Here is a 20,842-nt window from a genome sequence, read left to right as displayed (position 1 = left end):
AACACAGTACAGTCCTTCCCCACCAAAGCCATAGTTGTGTCTCTTGCAAAATTTCTTTGGACCAGATGAAATCTGAACTTTCAAAAACCACAAACCACGTGTGCTATGACACCCTTACAGAAACTCCTTGATAACTAGAAATTAGGCAAAGACTCTTTCCCTCCCTGTTTCTGTACTCTTTATGAAATGCATTTCTCTTCCCTACCCTTACAAGGGCCACACTCACTCTCAATACTGCTTTGCAGAAGCATCATTTACTTGACATGTAAAGTTTTTTATGTGGACGTATTGTCCCAGTTTCAGCAGCTGTCAAACTTCTGCTCCCTTTCACAGGTGTCCCGACTCTTCTGTATTCCTTCAAAGCCCAGGAGCAACTACTCATCCTTTGTAGGATGCAAATTGCTTGAAACCTAAGAAGGAGTAGAGCTGGAGTAGATATGAGCCCTCCAGCCTTGAGCCCTCTGAGGGCTCAAACTCTCTTCTGTCATTAATAAACCCATGCAAAATTACTCCTCTGCTCCAAACTCTATCTTAACAATGAACTAAAGCAAGCAGACAATTATGGATTATCAAATCAGGTAGTTTAACTACTTCATTTCTTCCACTAGGGTTAAAGAAGGTTACCGGGCTCACAAGATGGTCAGAGGTTGTACCAGAGGGTGCATCTACATAGTCAAACAAAGCTTTTAAGACAGCATGTGCCCACACAGATGGACCAAACCTAGTCCTGCAGACTTCACTGCTGGCAACCAGGGTAGAAACCCAGGACAGAAGCCTCTAAATCTGACCAAAAAAAAAAAAAAAAAAATTAAGGGCCAACTCCATTTTCTGTATCATTGCTATTTCATGAAGTATCTCTGTGATGCTCTACTACATAACATCCATCAGGGAACTGTCAAAACCACTGGAGGTAATAGAAAGCATCATTTATAATAACATGCAAAGCTATGTCAAACCTGAAAAGGTTCATGTGGGGAGAGGGGAATAAAAAAATTAGGCTCTCGAAGGAGGAAAACGCAGAAATTGCCAAACACGTCAAAAGCCTCGGACACATGATCTGAGATATTTTGCAGCTTAAGTTTAGAGGAGAAAAGGTTTCCCCAGAAAAGAGAGAAACGGGTGAAAAAAACTGCATTTTAGGACCCCCATGTATGCACCCAAATGCAATTCAAATAACCTCAAGAGTATTCCAGCCCTTCCCCAAATGCTGGAGAAGCCCCCTAATTTCAGCCAAGAAAAACAGCGCTAATGAGCCATGGTCTGAGCCGTGAAATAGAAATGGGAATGGGAAATAGAAAAGCCCCCAGGACTCTCTCCAAGGAGCTGAGCTGGACCTTAAATTCTCCAAAGCTCTCTCAAATCTCCAAATAAGACCTGCAAGAAGAAATTAATGTTCAGGACAGTTTTATTGTGTTTTATGGCATTTTTCTCTAACCGGGTTTCGATTTGCAATGGGAAGTTTTAACTTCTTGGCATTGTTCAAATAGGACTCCTCTCGCTTTGATCCCACCTAGTATTTAAGGCAGACTCAGCACAACCACAAGTTGAAAGCACCTTTGCCCTCACAGCTTAGTGAGAAACATTTTCTCTCCAGATCCTATCTTGTCAAAGCCAATTTAGTTTTGATTTTAAGTCTGCAAAGAGGCAGTTTGGGGCTGACCTCTTCCTCCCCAGCACGCCATACCCACTGCCCCCAAAGGCACCCTGGCAATCAGCACATGTTAAAAACCTGAATTTTCACTGCTGTGTGCGCTTGTGCTGGATCTAAAACATGACAAAATCACCCGATATTTAATGGGCTCCATGCCTGGGCACTACTGCCTGGGGATGTGCAGGCTACAGCAGAGGAGCAGTGAGCTCCCATCACCTTCCTCTTTTTGGCTCAGCAGGGTCCAAAAATGCTAAGATCAGCCGGAAAAGTTTGGGGGACAGCTAGCAAGAAGCATCAAAACTAGTGGTTATCTTCTTCAGGCTCCACAAGAGCAGGAAGCCTGCCAAAGAGCGCGTACACACAATATGGGAATAAAAAGCAAGACTCGGCGAGGATAAGGCTAAATGAATTTATTGCGTCTGCAGATGCCAGGGAAGAAGCTGGAAGGATTCCCACCACGCTCTGCAGGGAGGGGACAAAAACACAGCCCAAGTCTCTGAGTTCAGATTGTCTTGTGGGAAGAGTCAAGAAGTCAGGGAGTAAACAGACAAAACGAAGAGCAGTGAGTCACAAAGATAAATTAGTAAGAATAAGGAAAACTGTCATCTTTAACCAGCATTACTTCTGGACTTGGGAAAAGGCAACTCTTTTCCTGCTTCATGAACCCATCCGAGCTCTCCAGAGGAGTCAACCAGCGTGTAGATAAGGAAGATCTGACCTGCAGATGGGTCAGGCTACCTGGATTTCCAAAATGGTTTTGCGACACCCTTCACTAAAGGATTTTAAGGAAACACAGCATAAGAGAGGAAGGTTTTTGCTTGGATAGAAAGGAATAAACAGTTGGTTCTTTGACAGAAGAAGGTCTGCTGGGATTTGGGCTCTTCAAAATAGTATCTGGGAAAGGGAAACAAGCAGTGAAATGGCAAAGATTGATGATCGTAACCCAGTAACTCAGCACGTTACAGATAAGGGCTGACCACGAGGAACTGCAAAAAGACAATACAGGACTGAGCGACTGGGTGATAAAATGGCAGGTTGTATTTTTCCACTGAATCAAACACGGAATATAGTAGAGCTGAAAAGGGTTCAGTGGCGGTAAAAAAATATAACTGGCATCTTTATGCTCACGCTCATCCTTTTCTTAACACCTGCTGAAGATGCAAGGCCAGAAATCGTGCCCAGGGGTATTACAGGAGGGGCTGCTCGTCCACGTTATGCCGAGAGCCGCCGCATTTGTCAGGAGCAAACAGGCAGCCGCGTGTGGTCTCCCCCACCGAAGGCTTGATCTTGGAGACGGAGCGGCTTTTTCTTTTGCAACTCCTCTGCTCTGTATGAGAAATTGTAACTTGGTTCCAGATGTCACATTTTTATCTCTCTCCTAGTTTTCCATGACTTTTCAAAGAAGTCTGGCAGCAGTTTGAGACATTCATTAGTTATTTCTAAAGCATGTTACCAGGATATGATTTTGAGTTGTGTAATGTCTGTGTTTTTCATATACTCCCATAACCTACACTTTAATCAAGAGTTATTTATTACAAGTTTTCTTTAATTCCAGTTTGCCTGCCACATTTCATTTGGGCTCTTCTTCCAGAAGTCACATTCACACACACACAAATGCTCAGAAGCTCAGCCACTTCAGAATACTTGATTTTATTCCCATTTTTACTTATTAGCTTCTTCAGAAGGGGAAAAAAAATTTAAATACTCGCTGAAGTAGAGTGAAGGTTGAAAAAACATACCGCTCCAAAAAAAGTTCGTCTATTAAACCCAACCCTGTGGCCACAGAGGTGTTTGCAAATCAGGAAATTTATAGTTAACACACAGTTTTGCTCTGGGAAGTGCCTGTGTAGAGGCAGCACCATTAACCTTTCTGTTTCACTGACAGGATTGACTCCACAGCTTGGCGTCAGATTTGATCCGTTCACGAGCATGTTTTCTTCTAACCACCAGCAGTGCAAAGCAACCCAAAACAGAGAGTCAGAGCAAGCTCCCATCTTCTCACATGCAAGCATCACTGCAAAATTCCTGTGGCCAATTTTCTTGCTCAGATAAATCCTGAGAGCAGCAAGGGCACAATCCCCACCAATGCACCACAGAAAGATTAACTCGGGACACAAAACTCTTCGCTTTCACTTACTCACAATGTGCAAGGGGAAAGGGAACTGGCTTCAGCACAAGCAAAGAAACTTTACATTGGGTTTAGAGTTTCTTTGCTGTTATGGAGATGTTGATAAAGTTCATGTTTATTTGAGAGACACCCCCAGACTACAAGAGTCTGCCTTGATATGATCATTATGTAGCTTCAGATAAAAACATGGGGCTGCACCCACCCTAAGCCGTGGGATCAGGGCTATGAAAGTGAAAAAAATTCATAAGCCTAACGATCTCTAAATTAAAAAAAATAAATTACTAAGGACTCAAAGTGAAACAGTTAGAGGGGAACAAAAATGATATTTTTGGAATGTAAATGTTTTAAAGAACGCTTGTCCTTTACATATTCAAACCAAAGATCCCCCACTGCCCAAAGCCCCAGTCCTTCCCAAATCCAGCCTTTTGCAAGCTTTAATTTTTCTACTTTAGGCAGGGCTGCATGGGCAGCTGATACTTCTGCAGCCAAAGGACTGCAGGCAGTTAGATATTAGCAGGATGCTTCTGCTATTTAAAAAAAAAAAAAAAAAAAAGCAGCAAATTACTACTTAAAGTTAACCTTTAACTTCACATTAGCTTTCACTTACTGCCTCACTGGGATAGATGCCAGCAACCTGCATCCTTCAGTGTAGATGCTCCCACATGTAGCAGCTGGTCTGAACACCTTCATCTCTGCAACTCCGTGCTCCCCTTCCCCACCTCCCACCAGTACAACTGCTGGGCCATGCTACAGTCAAGATCCAGATGCTTGGAGGATTATTTTTGACTTGGTTTATTTCAACCATACAGCTTACAATGCTGCTACACAAAATTTTACCAGGATGAGGAAAAGTGGCAAACAGAATTTCTTTTGCTGCCATCATGATAACTAAACTACACTCCTCCCCAGGCTCTCTTTAGAAAATAGGCATTATTCCATTAGCATGTTCAATTTATAGATAAAAACCCACTACAACAAAAACTCAGGATTATTAATTTGAAGAAGAAAAATCTAGAACCCAACCGATACCCTAAAACCAGTGTGTTCAAGCTTTAGTGACAGAACATGTGTCAAGTCTGGCCCTAACATAGACACTTTATCCTAATTAACTCCTATACACTCTTACAATGTCATACCCAAGCACAGCAAAGATGTTCTTATTTCTTTGGTTATAGTTGCCTATTTTAAGATGTCAGCCTAAGGAGCCAAAGCCACTGAGGGAGTCTGCTTGGCCTTCAGCCTAAAGGCCATGACCACAAGACACCCTTCAACACAAAGCTTCTTCCACCCACCCACCCACCCACCCACCCATCCATCCATCCATCCATCCATCCATCCATCCATCCATCCATCCATCCACTCTTCTGCTACCCCCAGCTTACTCCCCCTGTCCCCATCACATCTATTCATCCTCAGCCTCATCACTGCACCCCACCTCCTCCTGTTGACCTTGTTCACTCTCATTTGTATTCCTGCACCTCGCTCACTGCCCAACACTCCAAAACCTAGCATCCTCCTCAGACCTTCACCAAGACCAACATCTAAATCATCCCAAGACACCAGGGTGCTTAAGCTTCAATAAAATAAGGCATTGGACTAAAACATTATTCCCTGGAAAGCAAGGCTGTTCAATAAACACAAAATACATTTTTGTGTATGTGGAAAAATCCCTGGTTAAACTGTCAGTGTAGACCTAGAAACTTGACAGTTTTAGTAAACAAAGTGGAATTGCAATGGAAAAATACCCTAGCATCACAGATCTTAGACAATGCTGCATCAAATAAGCTTAATTCTCAGTTTTCTCAGTCTGTAGCTCTTTTGCCTTTATGATCTCAGCTGTAATCTCAAGAATTTCAGTTTCCACGTCTTTCCTTCTGAGCCACTGTATTGGGTTTAAATGGCAAGGTTTTGGTAGCAGGGGTGGCCTCTGTGAGAAGTCACAACGAGCTGCACCCGTGTGGGACAGGGCCAGCTCCAGCCAACTCCGAGATGGACCTGCCGCTGGCCAAAGCTGAGCCCATCAGTGGGGAGGGTAGCACTCTGTGACAACTTATTGAAGAAAGTGTAAAAAGTGTTGTGCAGCAGCTGGGAGAGGAGTGAGAAGACGTGAGAGAAACAGCCCTGCGAACACCAAGGTTGGTGAAGAAGGAGGTGCTCCAGGTGCCGAGTAGAGGTTCCCCTGCGGACTCATCAATACCATGGTGACACAGGTTGGCCCCCTCTAACCCATGGAGGGCCACAGCAGATGTGCCCTGGAGGAGGCTGCAGCCAGTGGAGAGCCCACGCAGGAGCAGGCTCCTGGCAGGTCCTGTGACCCCATGGAGAGAGGAGCCCACATTGGACCAGGCTCCTGGCAGGACCCGTGACCCCATGGAGAGAGGAGCCCACGCTGGAGCAGGCTCCTGGCAGGACCCGTGACCCCATGGAGAGAGGAGCCCACACTGGACCAGGCTCCTGGCAGGACCTGTGACCCCATGGAGAGAGGAGCCCACGCTGGAGCAGGCTCCTGGCAGGACCCGTGACCCCATGGAGAGAGGAGCCCACGCTGGAGCAGGTTTTCTGGCAGGTCCTGTGGCCCCATGGGGGACCCACACTGGAGCAGCCTGTGCCTGAAGGAGTGCACCCCATGGAGAGGACCCACGCGGGAGCAGTTCATGGAGGATGGTCTCCTGTGGGAGGGATTCCATGCTGGAGCAGGAGAAGAATGTGAGGAGGAAGAAGCAGCAGAGATGAAGTGTTATAAACTGACCACAACCCCCCTTCCCCTGTGCCACTTGCGGGGAGGAGGTAGAAGAGTCAGGAGTGAAGTTGAGCCCAGGAAGAAGGGAGGGAGGAGGTGTATATAGCTTTCTTTTTATTTCTCATTATCCTACTCTGCTACAATTCGTTGGCAATAATTTAAATTAATTTCCCCAAGTCAAGTCTGTTTTGCCTCAATGGTAACTGGTGATCTCCCTGTCCTTATCTCAACCCATAAGCTTTTTGTCCTATTTTCTCCCCTGGGCCTACTGAGGAGGGGGAGTGAGAGCAGCTGGGTGGGCACCTGGTGGCCAGTCAAGGTCAACCCACCACACCCATCAACAAACCTCTTTGCCTCTTGCATTGCAACTTGAAATCTGAACTCCCAGTTGCTAAAATGATCACTTACTGGATTGCATCACATTTTCACATCCCCACTTTCAAGTCACTGGTGTAGCCCCTAAGGCTACACAGTACATGTCCCCTCTCCTTTCTTATGATGGCAACGTTAAAGCCCTCTGGTCTTCCCTCCACCCTGCAGGGTTGGTTTCTGCCCATGTCAATGGTGATGCCCATCTCACAGCTTCCCACCTCTGCCTCTTTTTCTCACCCTGCACTTCTTTGTGCCTTGCATCCCAGCAAAGACAGTACCACAGTCGTTCAAATGCCATTTTGCTATGATCATCACCCATCACTTTGCCTTTTCACTGATTCTCTTCTTACTTGACCAATTGTTTATTTGCTAAACAACACTAAAAGATTTCAGCTCCCGCTCCAGAAGGAAGATATAAACTCCTCCACTCACCCCTCCCAACAGCCTCTCCCAGGCCCCACCATTACCAGTGGGTTCTTGCTTCATGGGATTTCATGACTGATTTATGCCAATCTAATGAGTGCCTGCCACCCAAGGGGCAGTCACAGAATGGTTGACATTGGAAAGGAGCTCCAGAGGTCATCTGGTCCAACCCCCCAGCTAGTTGTCCAGGAACATGAATCCCTCCAAGCTTGTCCAGCTTGTGAATCCCTCCAAGGATGGAGACTCCACAACCTTCCTGGGCTACCTGTGCCAGCGCTCGGTCACCCTCACAGTGAAAAAGGGTTTCCTGGTGTTCAGAGGGAACCTTCTGTGTTTCAGTTTGTGGCCACAGGCTCTGGTCACCACTGGAAAGAGCCTGGCTCCGTCCTCTTTGCACCCTCCCTTCAGTTATGTATAGACATTGAGGAGATGCCCCTGAGCCTTCTCTTCCCCGGGATGAACAGTTCCAGCTTTCTCAGCCTTTCCTCAAATGTGACATGGTCCAGCTCTTTCATCATCTTTGTGGCCCTTTGCTGGACCATCTCCAGTATGCCCATGACTCTCTCGTACTGGGGAACCCAGCAAAGGACACAGCTCTCCAGCTGTGGCCTCACCAGTGCTGAGTAAAGGGGAAGGATTATGTCCCTTGACCTGCTGGCAATGCTCCCCCTAATGAAGCCAGGACACCAAGGGTCCTCCTTGCAGCGGGGGCATATTGCTGCCTCATGGTCAGCCTGGTGTCCACCAGGACCCCAAGGGCCTTTCCTGCAAACCTGCTTTCCAGCACGGCTGCCCCCAGCATATACTGGTGCATGGGGTTTCTCCTCCCCACGGGAAGGACCTTGTACTTCTCCTTGTTAAACTTTGTGAGGATCCTGTTGGCCCATTTCTCCAGCCTGTCAAGGTCACTCTGGGTGTCAGCATGACCCTCTGTCTTATCAGCCACTCCTCCCAGTTTTGCATCATCTGCAAAATCACTGAGGGTACACTCTGCCCCGTTATCCAGATCATTAAAGAAGATATTGAATGGGACTGGACCCAGTATTGACTCCTGGGGTACTCCATTAGTTACTGGCCTCCAACTAGACTTCACACCACAGATCACCACCCTCCAGGCCCAACCATTCAGCCAGTTTTCAATCCACCTCACTGTCTGCTCATCCAGCCCATACTTCATCAGCTTCTCTGTGAGGATCATATGGAAGACAGCATCAAAAGCCTTACCAGAGGCAAGGCAGACAATAGCCACTGCTCCACCCTCATCTACCAAGGCAATCCTTTCATCATAGAACGTTATTGGCTTGGTCAAGCATGACCTCCCCTTGGTGATCTGATGTGCTGGGTTTGTGGGATGGGGTTTTTGGTAGCAGGGGAGGGGGCTGTAGTGGTGGCCCCTGTAAGAAGCTTCTTGAAAGCTCACAAGAGACCCACCTCTGGCCAAGGCCAAGCCAATTAGCAACAGTGGCTGCACCTCTGCCATACCATTTTTAAGAAGGGGAACCTGAGAAGGGGTTGGGATTTGTGAGCAGGAGTTACAAAAAGGGCACCTATGTGAACACTGAGATCACTGGAAGGAAGGAGGAGGAAGGGGGGTGCACCAGAGCGGAGAATCCCCCTGTACCCTGTGGTGAGATGGCAGGGCTGCCACCCCTGCCACCACGGAGGTCACCAGAGGAACAAAGATTTGCCTGCGGAGGACCCCCAGGACTCTGTAGGAAGAAGCAGCCCCTGCTGTTGTAGTTTGGCACTGAGGACTGCAACACATGGAGGTGATGCACGCCAGAGCATCCTGTGGAGAATGCATCCTGTCAGGAGGACTCAGCAGAGTTTGTGGAGGACTGTCTCCTGTGAGAGGGATGGCACGTGGAGCAGGGGGAAGAATGCAGAAGGGTGCTTCCCCCTCTCCCTTGCAGGAAGAAGTAGCAGACTAACTGCACCCCCCATCCCCTGCCCCACCGAGGGAGGAGATAGAAATATTGGGAACAAAACTGAGCCTGGGAAGAAGGGAGGGATGGGGGGAGGTGTTTTTAATGGTAACACTTCTCACTGTCCCATTCCGTCTGTTAAGTGTTGTTGTTGTTAGTGTTTGAATTACAGTGATGTTCTTTTTTCTTCCCTAAGGAGCCTGGCTTTTGCCTGTGACCATAATGGGTGAGCCACCCTGCTCTGTCTTTATCTCCATTCCTGAGACTTTTGATTCATTTTTCTCCTTCCCAGCACTGGCGGGGGGAAGGGGTGAGTGAATGGCTGCATGGTGCTCAGTTTCCCTCTGGGCTCAAACCAGGACACCTGATCACCTTCATGTTTTTCAAAAGCCTGGAAATGGCTCCCAGGATTAGCTGCTTCTTCTCCCCCCCCCAGGGAACAAGGTGAAGCTGAGCAGCCTGTACTTCCCTGGATCCTCCTTCTAGTCCCTTTTCAAAGACAGGAGTGACATTTGCTTTCCTCCAGTTCTCAGGTACCTCTTAATCACCATAATCATTCAGAGATTATCAAGAGTGGCCTCACTGCCAGCCCCCTCTGCATTCATGGGTGTATCTCATGAGGATCCATGGACTTGTGTATGTCCAGGTTAAGTATTCCCTAACCTGATCATCTTCTACCAAGGACACATCTTGCTCCAGACCTTCCTGCTGGTCTCCAAGTCCTTAGATTCCTGAAGGCCAGTCTTACTAGTAAAGACTGAGGTAAAAGTGGTGTTCAGTACCTCAGCCTCTTCCACATCCTGCATCACCAGGGCCCCTGCCCCATTCAGCAGTGGGCCCACATTTTCCTTAATCTTTCTTTTGCTACTTATCTACTTAAACTCTTGTTGCCTTTGACGTCCTTTACCAGATTCAATTCCAGGTAGTCTTTGGCTTTTCTACATCATCCCTGTATACTCAGATAGTGCCTCCACATTCCTCCCAGATTACTTGTCCCTGTTTCCACCTTCTGTACACTCCTTTTTTAAGTTTGACTTTTGCCAAGAGCTCCTTGTTCATCCATGCAGGCATCGTGGCATTTTTGGATGACTTGCTGTTTGTTGGGATGGACCACTCTTGAGCCTGAAGGAGATGGCCCTTGAATATCAACCTCCCTTCTTGAACTTCTCTTCCCTCCAGGGCCTTATCCCACAGGACTACTTCAAGGAGATCCCTAAAGAGGCCAGCAAAGTCTACTCTCCTGAAGTCCAGTACTGTGATATTGATTTTTGTCCTCAGGACCCTGAACTCTACCAAGGCTGCCTTTGACCTTCACATCCCCAGTGAGCCCTTCCTTGTTGGTAAGTATGAGGTCCAGCAGAGCACCTCCCCTCACTGGCTTCCCTACCACTTGGCTCAGGAAGTTGTTATCAATGCTGCCCAGGAACCTCCTGGACTGTTTACACCCTGCTGGGATGTCCCACTAGCACCTATCAGGCTGGTTGAACTCCCCCATGAGGACCAGGGTCTGTGGATGTGAGGCCGCTTCCAACTGTCTGCAGGCAGCCTCTTCCACCTGTTCTTCCTGGTCAGGTGGCCTATAGCAGACACCTACTGCAATGTCACCCACACTGGCCACCTCTTTCATCCTGACCCATAAGCTCTCGGGGGGCTGCTCACCCACCCCCAGGCAGAGCTCCAGGCACTCCAGCTGCTGCCTCACATAAAGGACAACTCCCCCTCCTTGTCTTCCTGGCCTGTCCTTCCCAGACAGCCTGTGTCCCTCCATCACAACACTCCAGTCATGTGAGCCCTCCCACCTCCTCGCTGTGATGCCAAAAAGATCAGAGTCCCATGACAGCACACAGATCTCCAGTTCCTTGTGTTTATTCCCCATGCTGCATGCATGAGCGTTAGACACTTCAGAGGGCCACCTCCTCCTCACACCGTTTCCCCTCACAGGCAGGACTGAGCAGACTACTACCTGGGCTCTCATGGTCCTGCCCATCACCCCCAGAGCTCTGCAGTCAACTCTGATATTCTCCAGGTTGCCCTTGGCAGCATCACTGGTGCTCACAAGGAAGAGGAACAGGGGAGCAGGAGCCTTCCTCTTGGTGTTAGAAGACACCAGCTTCCAGCCTCAGTTTTCACCCTACCTGAGACAGACTCTGCCTTTGTCTCTAGCTGTCCCCTCCTTGCTCTCAGCCATATCTTGGCCCCCAATTTGCACCCATGCTCGTCCCCAGTGTGCACCCATGCTCACTCCCCTCTTCCTCCACTGGTCCCAGTCCCCCGGGGGCTGCAGGACCACCAGGGCCTGGTGAGCAGGAGTGGGTGGGGGAGGAGGAAAGGGTGGGATTGTCGTTGCCTGGTGTGGCAGCAGATCACACACTGATTTAAACTATGGAGCCACACCCTATCTTTTCTTCCTCCCTAGCCTCTCCTCCTCATCATCCAGATGCTCTGTTTTGGCCTCAGGGTGCAGGCTCTAGCTCCTATCCTGCCACTCATCTCTTTGTCTGCGCTCTCAGCAATCCCTGCCTGGAGCTCCATTCCCTCAACATGCTTTCATCATAGCATCCTCCATCCCTTTTGCTTCTACAAAATCCAGGGGGAAAATTTCCATATAAAACAAAATCTGTCCTTGCTAGTACCTAAGAACTGTATTAATCACGCTTGGTTTTGGAGAGGGAGAAAGCAGTGCTTTATGGGGACAAGGGAATTTTTGTTGATTTTCAATCCTCTTGTTTTCTAAATTAAAACATGCAGGGAAGGGAGGAGGGCAGGGAGAAGGAAGAGAAAAAACAGTAAAGATATGGCTGCTGTCTTTCTTGCTTGCTACTTTGCTGCTGGGAAATTACCAGTACAGCATGTGGTCCTACTAGCTTCTGGCAAGTTTTAGCCAATAAATTATAAAGCATTGATTTAAGAGGGGGAAGGAAGAAGAAAAAGAAAAGGCAGCAATAAAATTCCTTTTAAATAACTCCAGTGTAGGTGGTGCATAAACAGGATACGTCACCACTCATTGAAAAATTCTTATTGGACAAATAAAGGATGACAGAAGAAAAAGAGAGAGGAGAGAACAAAGGCACAAAGGTGCAAGAAAATTTAGAGGTCCTTAGTTTACATTTTGTATTTTATTCAAGTTCCTAGCTACCTTGGTGCATTTTGGGTGGTCAAGTCAAAAAAGGAAAAAAAAAAAATAGTATGAAACATCTCTGGTTACCAGTAGATGGACAATTATGCCCAAGAGGGTCAGGAAGTACTCTGAATTCTTGCACATGTTACTGTGCGTTAGTCTGGCCTTACCAAAAAAAAACAAATAAGCTCCATCTCAAAACCAGTTTGTGTCTTTTGTTCATTACTTCTGCTGCAAACCTCTTCCAGAATTCACTCCTCTGATGATTACAGACCGCCCTCTAATTTTTGGTGTAAATCTATTTCAGTCTGTTCTCGCATCATTGTTGCCCCTAAATTTAAAAAGCTCTTTTCTATAAACATCACAGCAGATACAAAGTGTATCCACTCTCACTCTTTAAGGAAAAGCACCAGGAGCTGCATGGGTTTTGTCCATCTCCTGTAACTTGAGCCCAGCCCTGAAAAGGCCACAAAAATCTGTCTGATGCTGACCAACTATCCAGGGCAATCCCTGCAAGTACAGGAAACACTTCTTTTGCAGATCTAGCTTCTGGTGGAAAAAAAAGTGCTACAATCCTCACCTTAATACTGTGTCTACTTCAGTACTGAAAGAGACCCACCCTAATTTACCAGGTCTTCACCAAGCTAAACTCATCAAGGTTTTTTAATTTCCCCTCACAAGATCACCTTTCCATTCCTCTGGTTATTCTTCCCTCACTTACTCCAGTTTATACCTGATAAATAAAATACACTTCTCCAGCCTGGTTATTTCTAGCAGTCACAGGGAGTATTAATGCAACCCTGGCTAGTACTGCAGGTTAACGTAAATCCCCTGCACGAGTCTTCTTGGCCATTCAGAGTCTTCTTGTGACCACATGCATCCTGCTTTTCAGTTGCTTCATCCCATTCCTACTTGGTCTCCAAGATCATCTAGGTCCTCCTGTAAAACATTCCCAATCTTCCATGATTTCTTACTCTGCTGGTTCATCAAATTTTATCTACACATTCATCCTCCAAGGTCCTTAATATACACATTAACTGCAGAGGTATGCTAAAGACATCCCTTGGGAGGTCTTACAAGCAACCTGTTCCCAGTTGCAGTTACCTCCCTTTTACCTGGTTCTGCTCCAACCTCACAATTCAACTTCTCCAGTACAGCCATTCCCCACATGGCACTCTAACAACCAGCTCATTGAACATCAAGGAGATTAGGATCTACTCATTTCTCTACTCCAAAAAGAATTACAGAAGATGTATAGCAGATTAATTTGGCATAAACTACATCTATTTAATTATCCTCCCCCCCCCCAAAAAAATCTTGCTCTAGAACCACTGTAGTCAAACCAAACAGACCTGAAGTTACACGGAACATCTGCTACTACCTTCTGAACATCTGGACAATACCTATATGCAACACACCTTTTGGTCTGAACAAAATCCAACCTACCAGATATGCAAATTCACATACTGCTTTCCTCTTGCAGTTCTGTGATCAAAACACAGTAAACAGATCCCATCGAGCAACGTGATTCACAAGCTTGCAAAAATTGCAAAATTGGCCTCACTAGTCTCTAAAAAAAAAAAAAACCCAAAGTAACTGTGATCCATTAGGAGGATCGACTCAAAACATACAACCAGTAAATCCAGTTCTTTCTATTTCTGAAGTGCATTAGCTCACAATTTGCAAAGCCTGTATCCTCACTGTAAACCACAGAGATCCCACCGTGGTATTTGGCTGAGATTAACAGTCTTCATCTTATGCATATTCTATATAAAAATAATACAAAAATAATCCAGGTAGGATTTCCCTGCTGTACTTTGAACAAGTGCAATCATGGAGCTGCCACAAATCTAAAATGTAATATTATGGTCAAGATCTCAATCATTTTTCCATAGGTCTTTCCACTCTACCTTCTCAACCACAGTATCATTCCCATCTCTTCCTCTCACTTGCTCCAAATCTCCTCCTTTCCCTGCTGTCCACACCACATCCGTATCTTCCTTCCTTCCTCCAAAACAACTGTGACCCAGCCACGTCATTCTAATTTTGGCCACACCTAGGAAAGTTATTTACCCGTTATCTGTCCTATTAATATGGACTTTACCCAAGGCCATTCAGAAATTTAAGACCAAGTATTTCCCAAGCCACCAACTGGAACAAACAAACCAAAACCAACAATCACCTTTTAAACAGCTACGGGAAACATGAAGATGTCAAAGTAATTCACAAAGTCATGGTAAGAAATTCCAACTAAAGTGAAAAGTCTTAAGGATAAATTTTCTCATGAAGCAGTCAGCTTAGGTTGTTCCCCCTCTCCCATGCAATCATTCCTGCCTCTTACCACAGTTTTCTTGTTCTTCAGCTTCTGGACAGCTGAAAACATCATATTGAAAAATAAGTCTTTTTCCTGCTCTTTCTTTCCTTCATCAACCCTGTTGGAACAACCCTTCCTTCTTAACAAGGCGACATACCCCTTCCATATCAGGTCTAAAAAGGTGTTTGAATTAAAAGCACTGTAACTGAGCGCTTCAAAGCCTGCTCGGTTTCTCAACTTATGGTCATGTTAGATGTGCATTTCATGGTTAATAATCCAGATTTGATGTCATTTAACAGAAGAGCTTCTAAGACCAAAAATCCACCTAGCTTATCTTCCATAGGTCAGGGGTCTCCCTCTTCTAGTACAAATCCAGGTGCTGCAGATAAATCATTTTACCCTTCGGGTCCAGCCAAAGATGCTCTTTCCCTTATACATCCACCTATCCTTCCCAAGAACTCTCTTTTTTGGGACAACCTGGTACCAGGCACCTGAATAGTCACAAATTATAAGGTTTAGGCCATAATACAGTGGGGACCTGCCCTGCTACTTCTCGAGGCTCTTTAAAAGGCATAAGTCAAGCCATAGCTTTATATAGAAAATATCAAGATACCCCATACTTTCTCAAGGAGGCATGGCAAAGAGTTTTGTGTCTGAATTCTGGGATTGGGTAAGAAATTAAAAACTAAAAAAAATTTTCCAAAATACTAGAGTGCAATTTTTTGTTAGCTTTAAGAAATTATAACAATCTCTCCCCCCCCCCCCCCCCCCCATACAGTTGCTTCTAAACCGGTATTTCAGTACAGTGAGAAAAACATCAGGTACGGAGGAAGAAATACACACTGGTTTTTGCTCAAATGTGCAAAATTATGATAAATAGTAGATAATTAGTCTCTTGAGATCTGGGGATATGGTTCATGTCTGAGCTTGCTCACAACTGTTAATACCACCCCTGCATCCTGGCAGACTGTCCTGCAGCAGCAGCACGCTCTGGATCAAGCACAGGTACACAGCTACTGGTCGTGTGCCCTTTTTTTAAATAAGAAATACCAGTATATAAATCAACACCTTTTGCTGTGTGGACACAGTGGTTTTGATCCATTACTGGGGGCGCTGAAAGACTCAAATTTTGCATACAGGTGTGTTACATCAATGCCTTCCTCAGCAATGCCATTTCTATCACTGCCCCAAAAAAATGAGTGACCTGGTCAACTCTGGAGATGGAAACCAGTTTTCAACTGCTTCTACCACCTAAGAAAGGGTTTGTGAAATCACTCGATCATCTCCAGCTTCTACCAACATTCCTCTTTTTTGTCATCAAAATAGAAATAGCTACCCAAGAAATTAGCTTCATTAATGCAAAGTCAGGGATACCACCAGCACCTTCTCAGAATGGGTTCGGCCGGTTGATGTTTTCCTGTTCAGGAGCTTATGATGCATACTCCAACAGCCTTACCTACCTCCTTCTCACACCATGCTTAACATCAGACTCGCGTTCAGTAACGCCCCTGATATGTAAAACCTGCAGCTTCTCATGCCTCGTTACTGATGGGAGCTACACAGTGTGCTACTCAAGTGAGACACGCGATGTCAAGACACTCCAACGCACGCCCTCTCCCTTGGACTGCGGCACCCATCTGTGCAGGGACCCCGTGAGACCACTGGATTTCACCCATCCTTTTGCCGCTCAGCCCAGTGACACCAAATACCCTGGGTACTGCTAGAAGGCAGAGGGATGGTTTCCATTAGCTACTGCTAAATCTGGAGGCACACAATTACAGGCATATGGGCACAAACTCTTTATTTCCTTTAGAAATGTAATAGCTTTGCTGAAACAGATGTTCCAGGAACAGCATGGAGCACCACGGGGCAGTCTGGAGGACAGCAGATACAGTGGAAAAGGACTCCCAGAGCAATGCATGCATCCCATTGAGTACAAACATGGGAAGATCAAACAGGGAGGACGTGGTTTTACAAGCTCTAATGTTGCCTCTTTTTCCTGTTTTTCCAATGCTTCTATTCAGAAAAATACAAAAATAATCTCACATCTAGCAGACATAACTTGAAGCAAGAGGCTTAAACTCTTTTCTTGGTTAAGGTACAGAATAAATTATTTCATTACAAGCTAAAAATATTTACTATCAGACATTTCTTCTCTCTTTAAGGAGCTCTTGAATTGATAATCCCACAACAAAAATAGGAAATACATTTTTAATGCAGCTGATTAACATTTTAGCTCACTTTGGAGCACTCACTGTACCCCTTTCACCTGAAGGTTTTAATTCCAGACTGCTGACATTTTCTAAAAATGTATTATACTTGAAAAATAAGTTACAGTGTTGACAGAGTGCAGTGCTCACTGGTCTGCCTCAGGCAAGAAACATGATTACGTGGCTGCGCTGATCCCTTCTGGCCTCACCATTTTTCATGACATAAAAACCATTCAGGCATAATCTATTTTTTTTTTTTTTTTGCTGATGATGAATTTAAGAGAAAGTTAACAAAGCATCTAAACTGCACCACAGCAACCTCAATACTCCTGCAAGCCATTTAACAAGCAAAGGGAGGCTCTGGAGCGTGCAGGTACTACAATGGCCATGGCAGAGACTGGCAGTCATCTCCCCAAACGTCTCATGTTGGCATGGAGTCCTCGTTCGTGGAGCTTATGGAGGAGACTGCCCTGGGAGCCTGCCAGCTCTGCTGGCAGCCAGACCAACGTGGAAAGCTTTCACCTCATCTAACAAGATAAGGATTCCTCCTCCTGTTCGACTTCATGTTGATTTATACTTAAACAGGATTGACCGTATCTTCAAAAATAAAAAACATAAACAAAGCATATGGTCTTGGCACCCAACGAAGAGCATCTCCTCCTCTTCAGCAGCAGAAACCTAAGCTGGGGTTTCAAAGGGGATTCAGACTCCCCTGTCTGCACCTACGAGGGAGATCTGCGAAGGCAGTGGAGATCCAAGCAGGGCAAGCACTGGAGCAAGACAGGAAGCCACTAACAAGATTCTTCAGCCCTCCTATGGAAACATGGCACTGACTCGTCCCTCTCCCACCCAAAGGGCAAAAATAGCCAAAAATAGCCTTCCACCCCACATACTGCACTGCTTCCCTCTCAGCCAGTCCTGTCCCAATATACACTTTATCACACTAACAGTAAAAACAGCACCCAATGTTCAAAGTGTTACATGGAAAATTCTGGCACAAGTTCTAGGAAAGATAAAATTAAATTGTGTCAGATCTCCTCTAACCACGCTTAGAGCACAAAAACCTGTTTCAGGTAATGCTGCGCTGGTCCTCCCCTACAGCACTCTTGCACGCCTCATCCAAGTGATCTTTGATCTCCAACACCTTCCTTCAATGCTCTAGGATCTCCAGTGTCTCCTTACTAACCTTTTTTTGTTGGCAAAAGGTAAACAAGAGGGCAAGCAAACAACACTGAACATCTCTTCACCCGCACACATCTGGGCTCATGCTTGTCCCAAATCCTCCCCACAAACACTTTTTAAGGCAAAGAGATTCATTTGCCACTACGATGCCTATTTTTCCCCCCTGGAGGACAATCTCTTTAAACTCAGATTTAACTAATAACATTAAAATGACGACTTACCAGTCTCTCGTTATCTTCTGAGGTTCTCTGGTAATGAGCTGCTAAAGCAACGTAATCCTGCGCCTGCTTGTTACACTCTAAACACTTAAGTCCATGACGGATTAGTCTCAATGGGTCTGTATAGAGAGGCAAGGCTGGCTGAGTGCTAGCAGAAATTCCTACCCCACCTCCTGAAGCAGCACTGGGCTTGCGTGAAGGAGAGGGCGAGTGCAAAGTCTGAGGAGCCAGAGAGGCTGAAGAGCTTGTAGGAGAAGGTGAAAACATTTGGTCTAAGGAAATTGGTTTCATTAGCAGCTGAGAACACTGCATGATAAATCCTTTGCTCTTATGATCTCTTGCATGTTTAAGCAAGCTACACTTATTAAAAAAAAGTAGCATAGTTGAACACTGAGTGCACATGACTTCAATATGAACACTTCGTCTACTATAGTGTTGAGTCAGGCTTTTCTCTAAGGCAAACGAGTCCCCACATTCCAGGCAACAATACCCAGAGGCAGGTAAATTAATACTGGTGTCAGGCGGAGGGCTAAGGTTTGGAGTATATATTGGCACTGGATTGGCACTGTGTAGTACTTTATTAAACGCCTCCACGACGACGGGAGCAGCTTTCTTGACTTGGTGCACCAGCGGCACAGACATCTGTGTCACCTGAGGCTGATTCTGCCTCTGTGCAGATGACTTCGCCGTGACAGAAGCAGCAACGCTGTGCGGGACTAAGTTGAGATTTGCCAAGTGCACGGCTTTGGGAAGAAGGCTGGAGCTGGTCACGTTGGACGGCTGCACCACGATACCCTGCTGCTGTCTCTTCACACCTACTTTTATGGCACCGCCGCTGCAGTTTGGCAGCGGAGATAAGGACACGGCACACGTGCTGTTTGCAACAATATCTGCTTTCATACCGTCCGCGTAAGGACTTGTTACGTTTGACAGCTGGATAGCCACAGCAGCCCCATTTTTGGTTGAATTCTTGCTAGCCTCGCTTTCCATAACCGCACTAGTGTCAGGTGATGGGAAAGATTTGATAAACTCTTCAGCAGATGAGGTTTCCACAGGCGACTCTTCCGAAGATTTGCCCAACTCATCGTTTTCTGGCAAAATCCTAGTTACAGTTCTTTTAATTTCACCAGAGGATGTCTTGATAGTCTTTATTCTAACTTTGGGAATAGCTGGCGGAGAGCCAGCTGCCATGGAAGGAGAGCCTTTCCCACTGCTGTCGCTGCACACGCTTCGAGGACTCTCAGGCTGCTTGCTGGCCTTCCTTACCACCTCTAAGGGGCTTCGGGGACTCTTTGGCGACTTGGGCATTTTTGGACTTCCCTTCGTCCCATCTTTGAAAGGACCAGGTTCCTTGGTAAGATTTGGCTGATCGCCTTTTGGAATACACGCAACCTTTTTGGCCTGAAGAGCTACTAGTGCCGCCACGCAGGATGACAACTTTGAATGAGCTGGCTTTAACCTCTGGCGAGGAGGTACCGATGAAGACATGTTCAGCTCGGGCACAGACCCCTTACTTTCTCCTAAATTGTTGTGAGGGAGGTCTCCAAACACCAAGCCTTCTCCCAGAAAGCTATTGGTATCTACCAAGTCCTTGCTTGAATCCACAAACCTCTCTGCTGCTTTGTCTTGTTCTCTCCTGCTCATTTCCAGCCTATTCTCCGGCTGGCAGTGGATTTCCATCTTTTGTTCCTTTTTACAGTATTGATCAAACATGCTTAATTCGGGCTCTGGTACCTTCCTAAGATGATCCAGTACTGAAGCTCCTGTCGGTATATACACTGAAGGCGGTGGAAAATACGGAGTTTGGGCATGTTTGGGTTTATCACCAATACTGTTCTCTTTGAACGCGTCCTCTGGTTCAGGGCTGGAAATCGGGCTAAACTGACTAAATGTTGGCAAAGGCTCCGACTTGGACTGGTCCAGTTTATCAGAGTAACTTCTTGAGCTGTCACCATTAATAAAAGTTGACTCAAACTTGCCATAATTGTGCACTAAAGCGTGAGCCTCCGATGGCAGATCGGACCCACGAAACCCATTGTGTAGCAGACCAGTCCCGAGGTGATTCCCCTCCTTTTCTGCTTCAAAGGACTCCTGACGACTCGTGTTCTTCACAATCACACTCACAACAGGAGCATCGGAGGGAGGCAAAGAGTGGGATAAGGACACATTCTCATCTATGCAGATTCCCGATGACTTCAGGTGATTCTCATTCTCCTCCCCAGTTGATGGGATGGTCTCCTTGGCATCAAGGCTAGTTGGATCAGGGATGTCAAAAGCAGCCAAGAGGTCATCAAAGTCTGGGGTTTTCATGTCCCCCATGATGAAAGCTACAATTAAAAGCAAAAAGATACTTTGTCAGGTACATCTCCCCCAAGGACAAACTTTGTAAGACTCATTTGCATAAACATCTTATGTGACAAAACCCACAACTGCCCAAAATGCTAATGCAGCAGGGTAGGAAGGTAAGAAACATCCGCAGCAGACACTTCAGCTTCCATTTTAACTATTGCCTGTTTATACGCAAAGATATTAACCCAGCTTTTTCAACACAGCTTTCAACA

The 20,842-nt window shown here is 46.2% G+C and overlaps 1 protein-coding gene across 7 annotated transcripts in view; it reads right to left on the bottom strand.

Annotated features, from left to right (window-relative positions):
- Positions 1 to 20,842, bottom strand: part of ZNF592 (zinc finger protein 592) — a 42,715-nt gene that overhangs the window by 17,859 nt on the left and 4,014 nt on the right. For all 7 annotated transcript variants that reach the window (XM_074880887.1, XM_074880888.1, XM_074880889.1 and 4 more), the window contains exon 3: positions 18,285 to 20,608. In XM_074880887.1, coding sequence (XP_074736988.1) covers positions 18,285 to 20,600 — 2,316 coding nt within the window. In that variant the 5' untranslated portion in view covers positions 20,601 to 20,608. The remainder of the gene's footprint in view (positions 1 to 18,284; positions 20,609 to 20,842) is intronic.

The sequence above is a fragment of the Strix uralensis genome, chromosome 11 (genome assembly GCF_047716275.1).
Source record: "Strix uralensis isolate ZFMK-TIS-50842 chromosome 11, bStrUra1, whole genome shotgun sequence".
In the NCBI taxonomy this organism is placed as follows: Eukaryota; Metazoa; Chordata; class Aves; order Strigiformes; family Strigidae; genus Strix; species Strix uralensis.
This window is presented reverse-complemented; position numbering and strand designations above follow the sequence as displayed.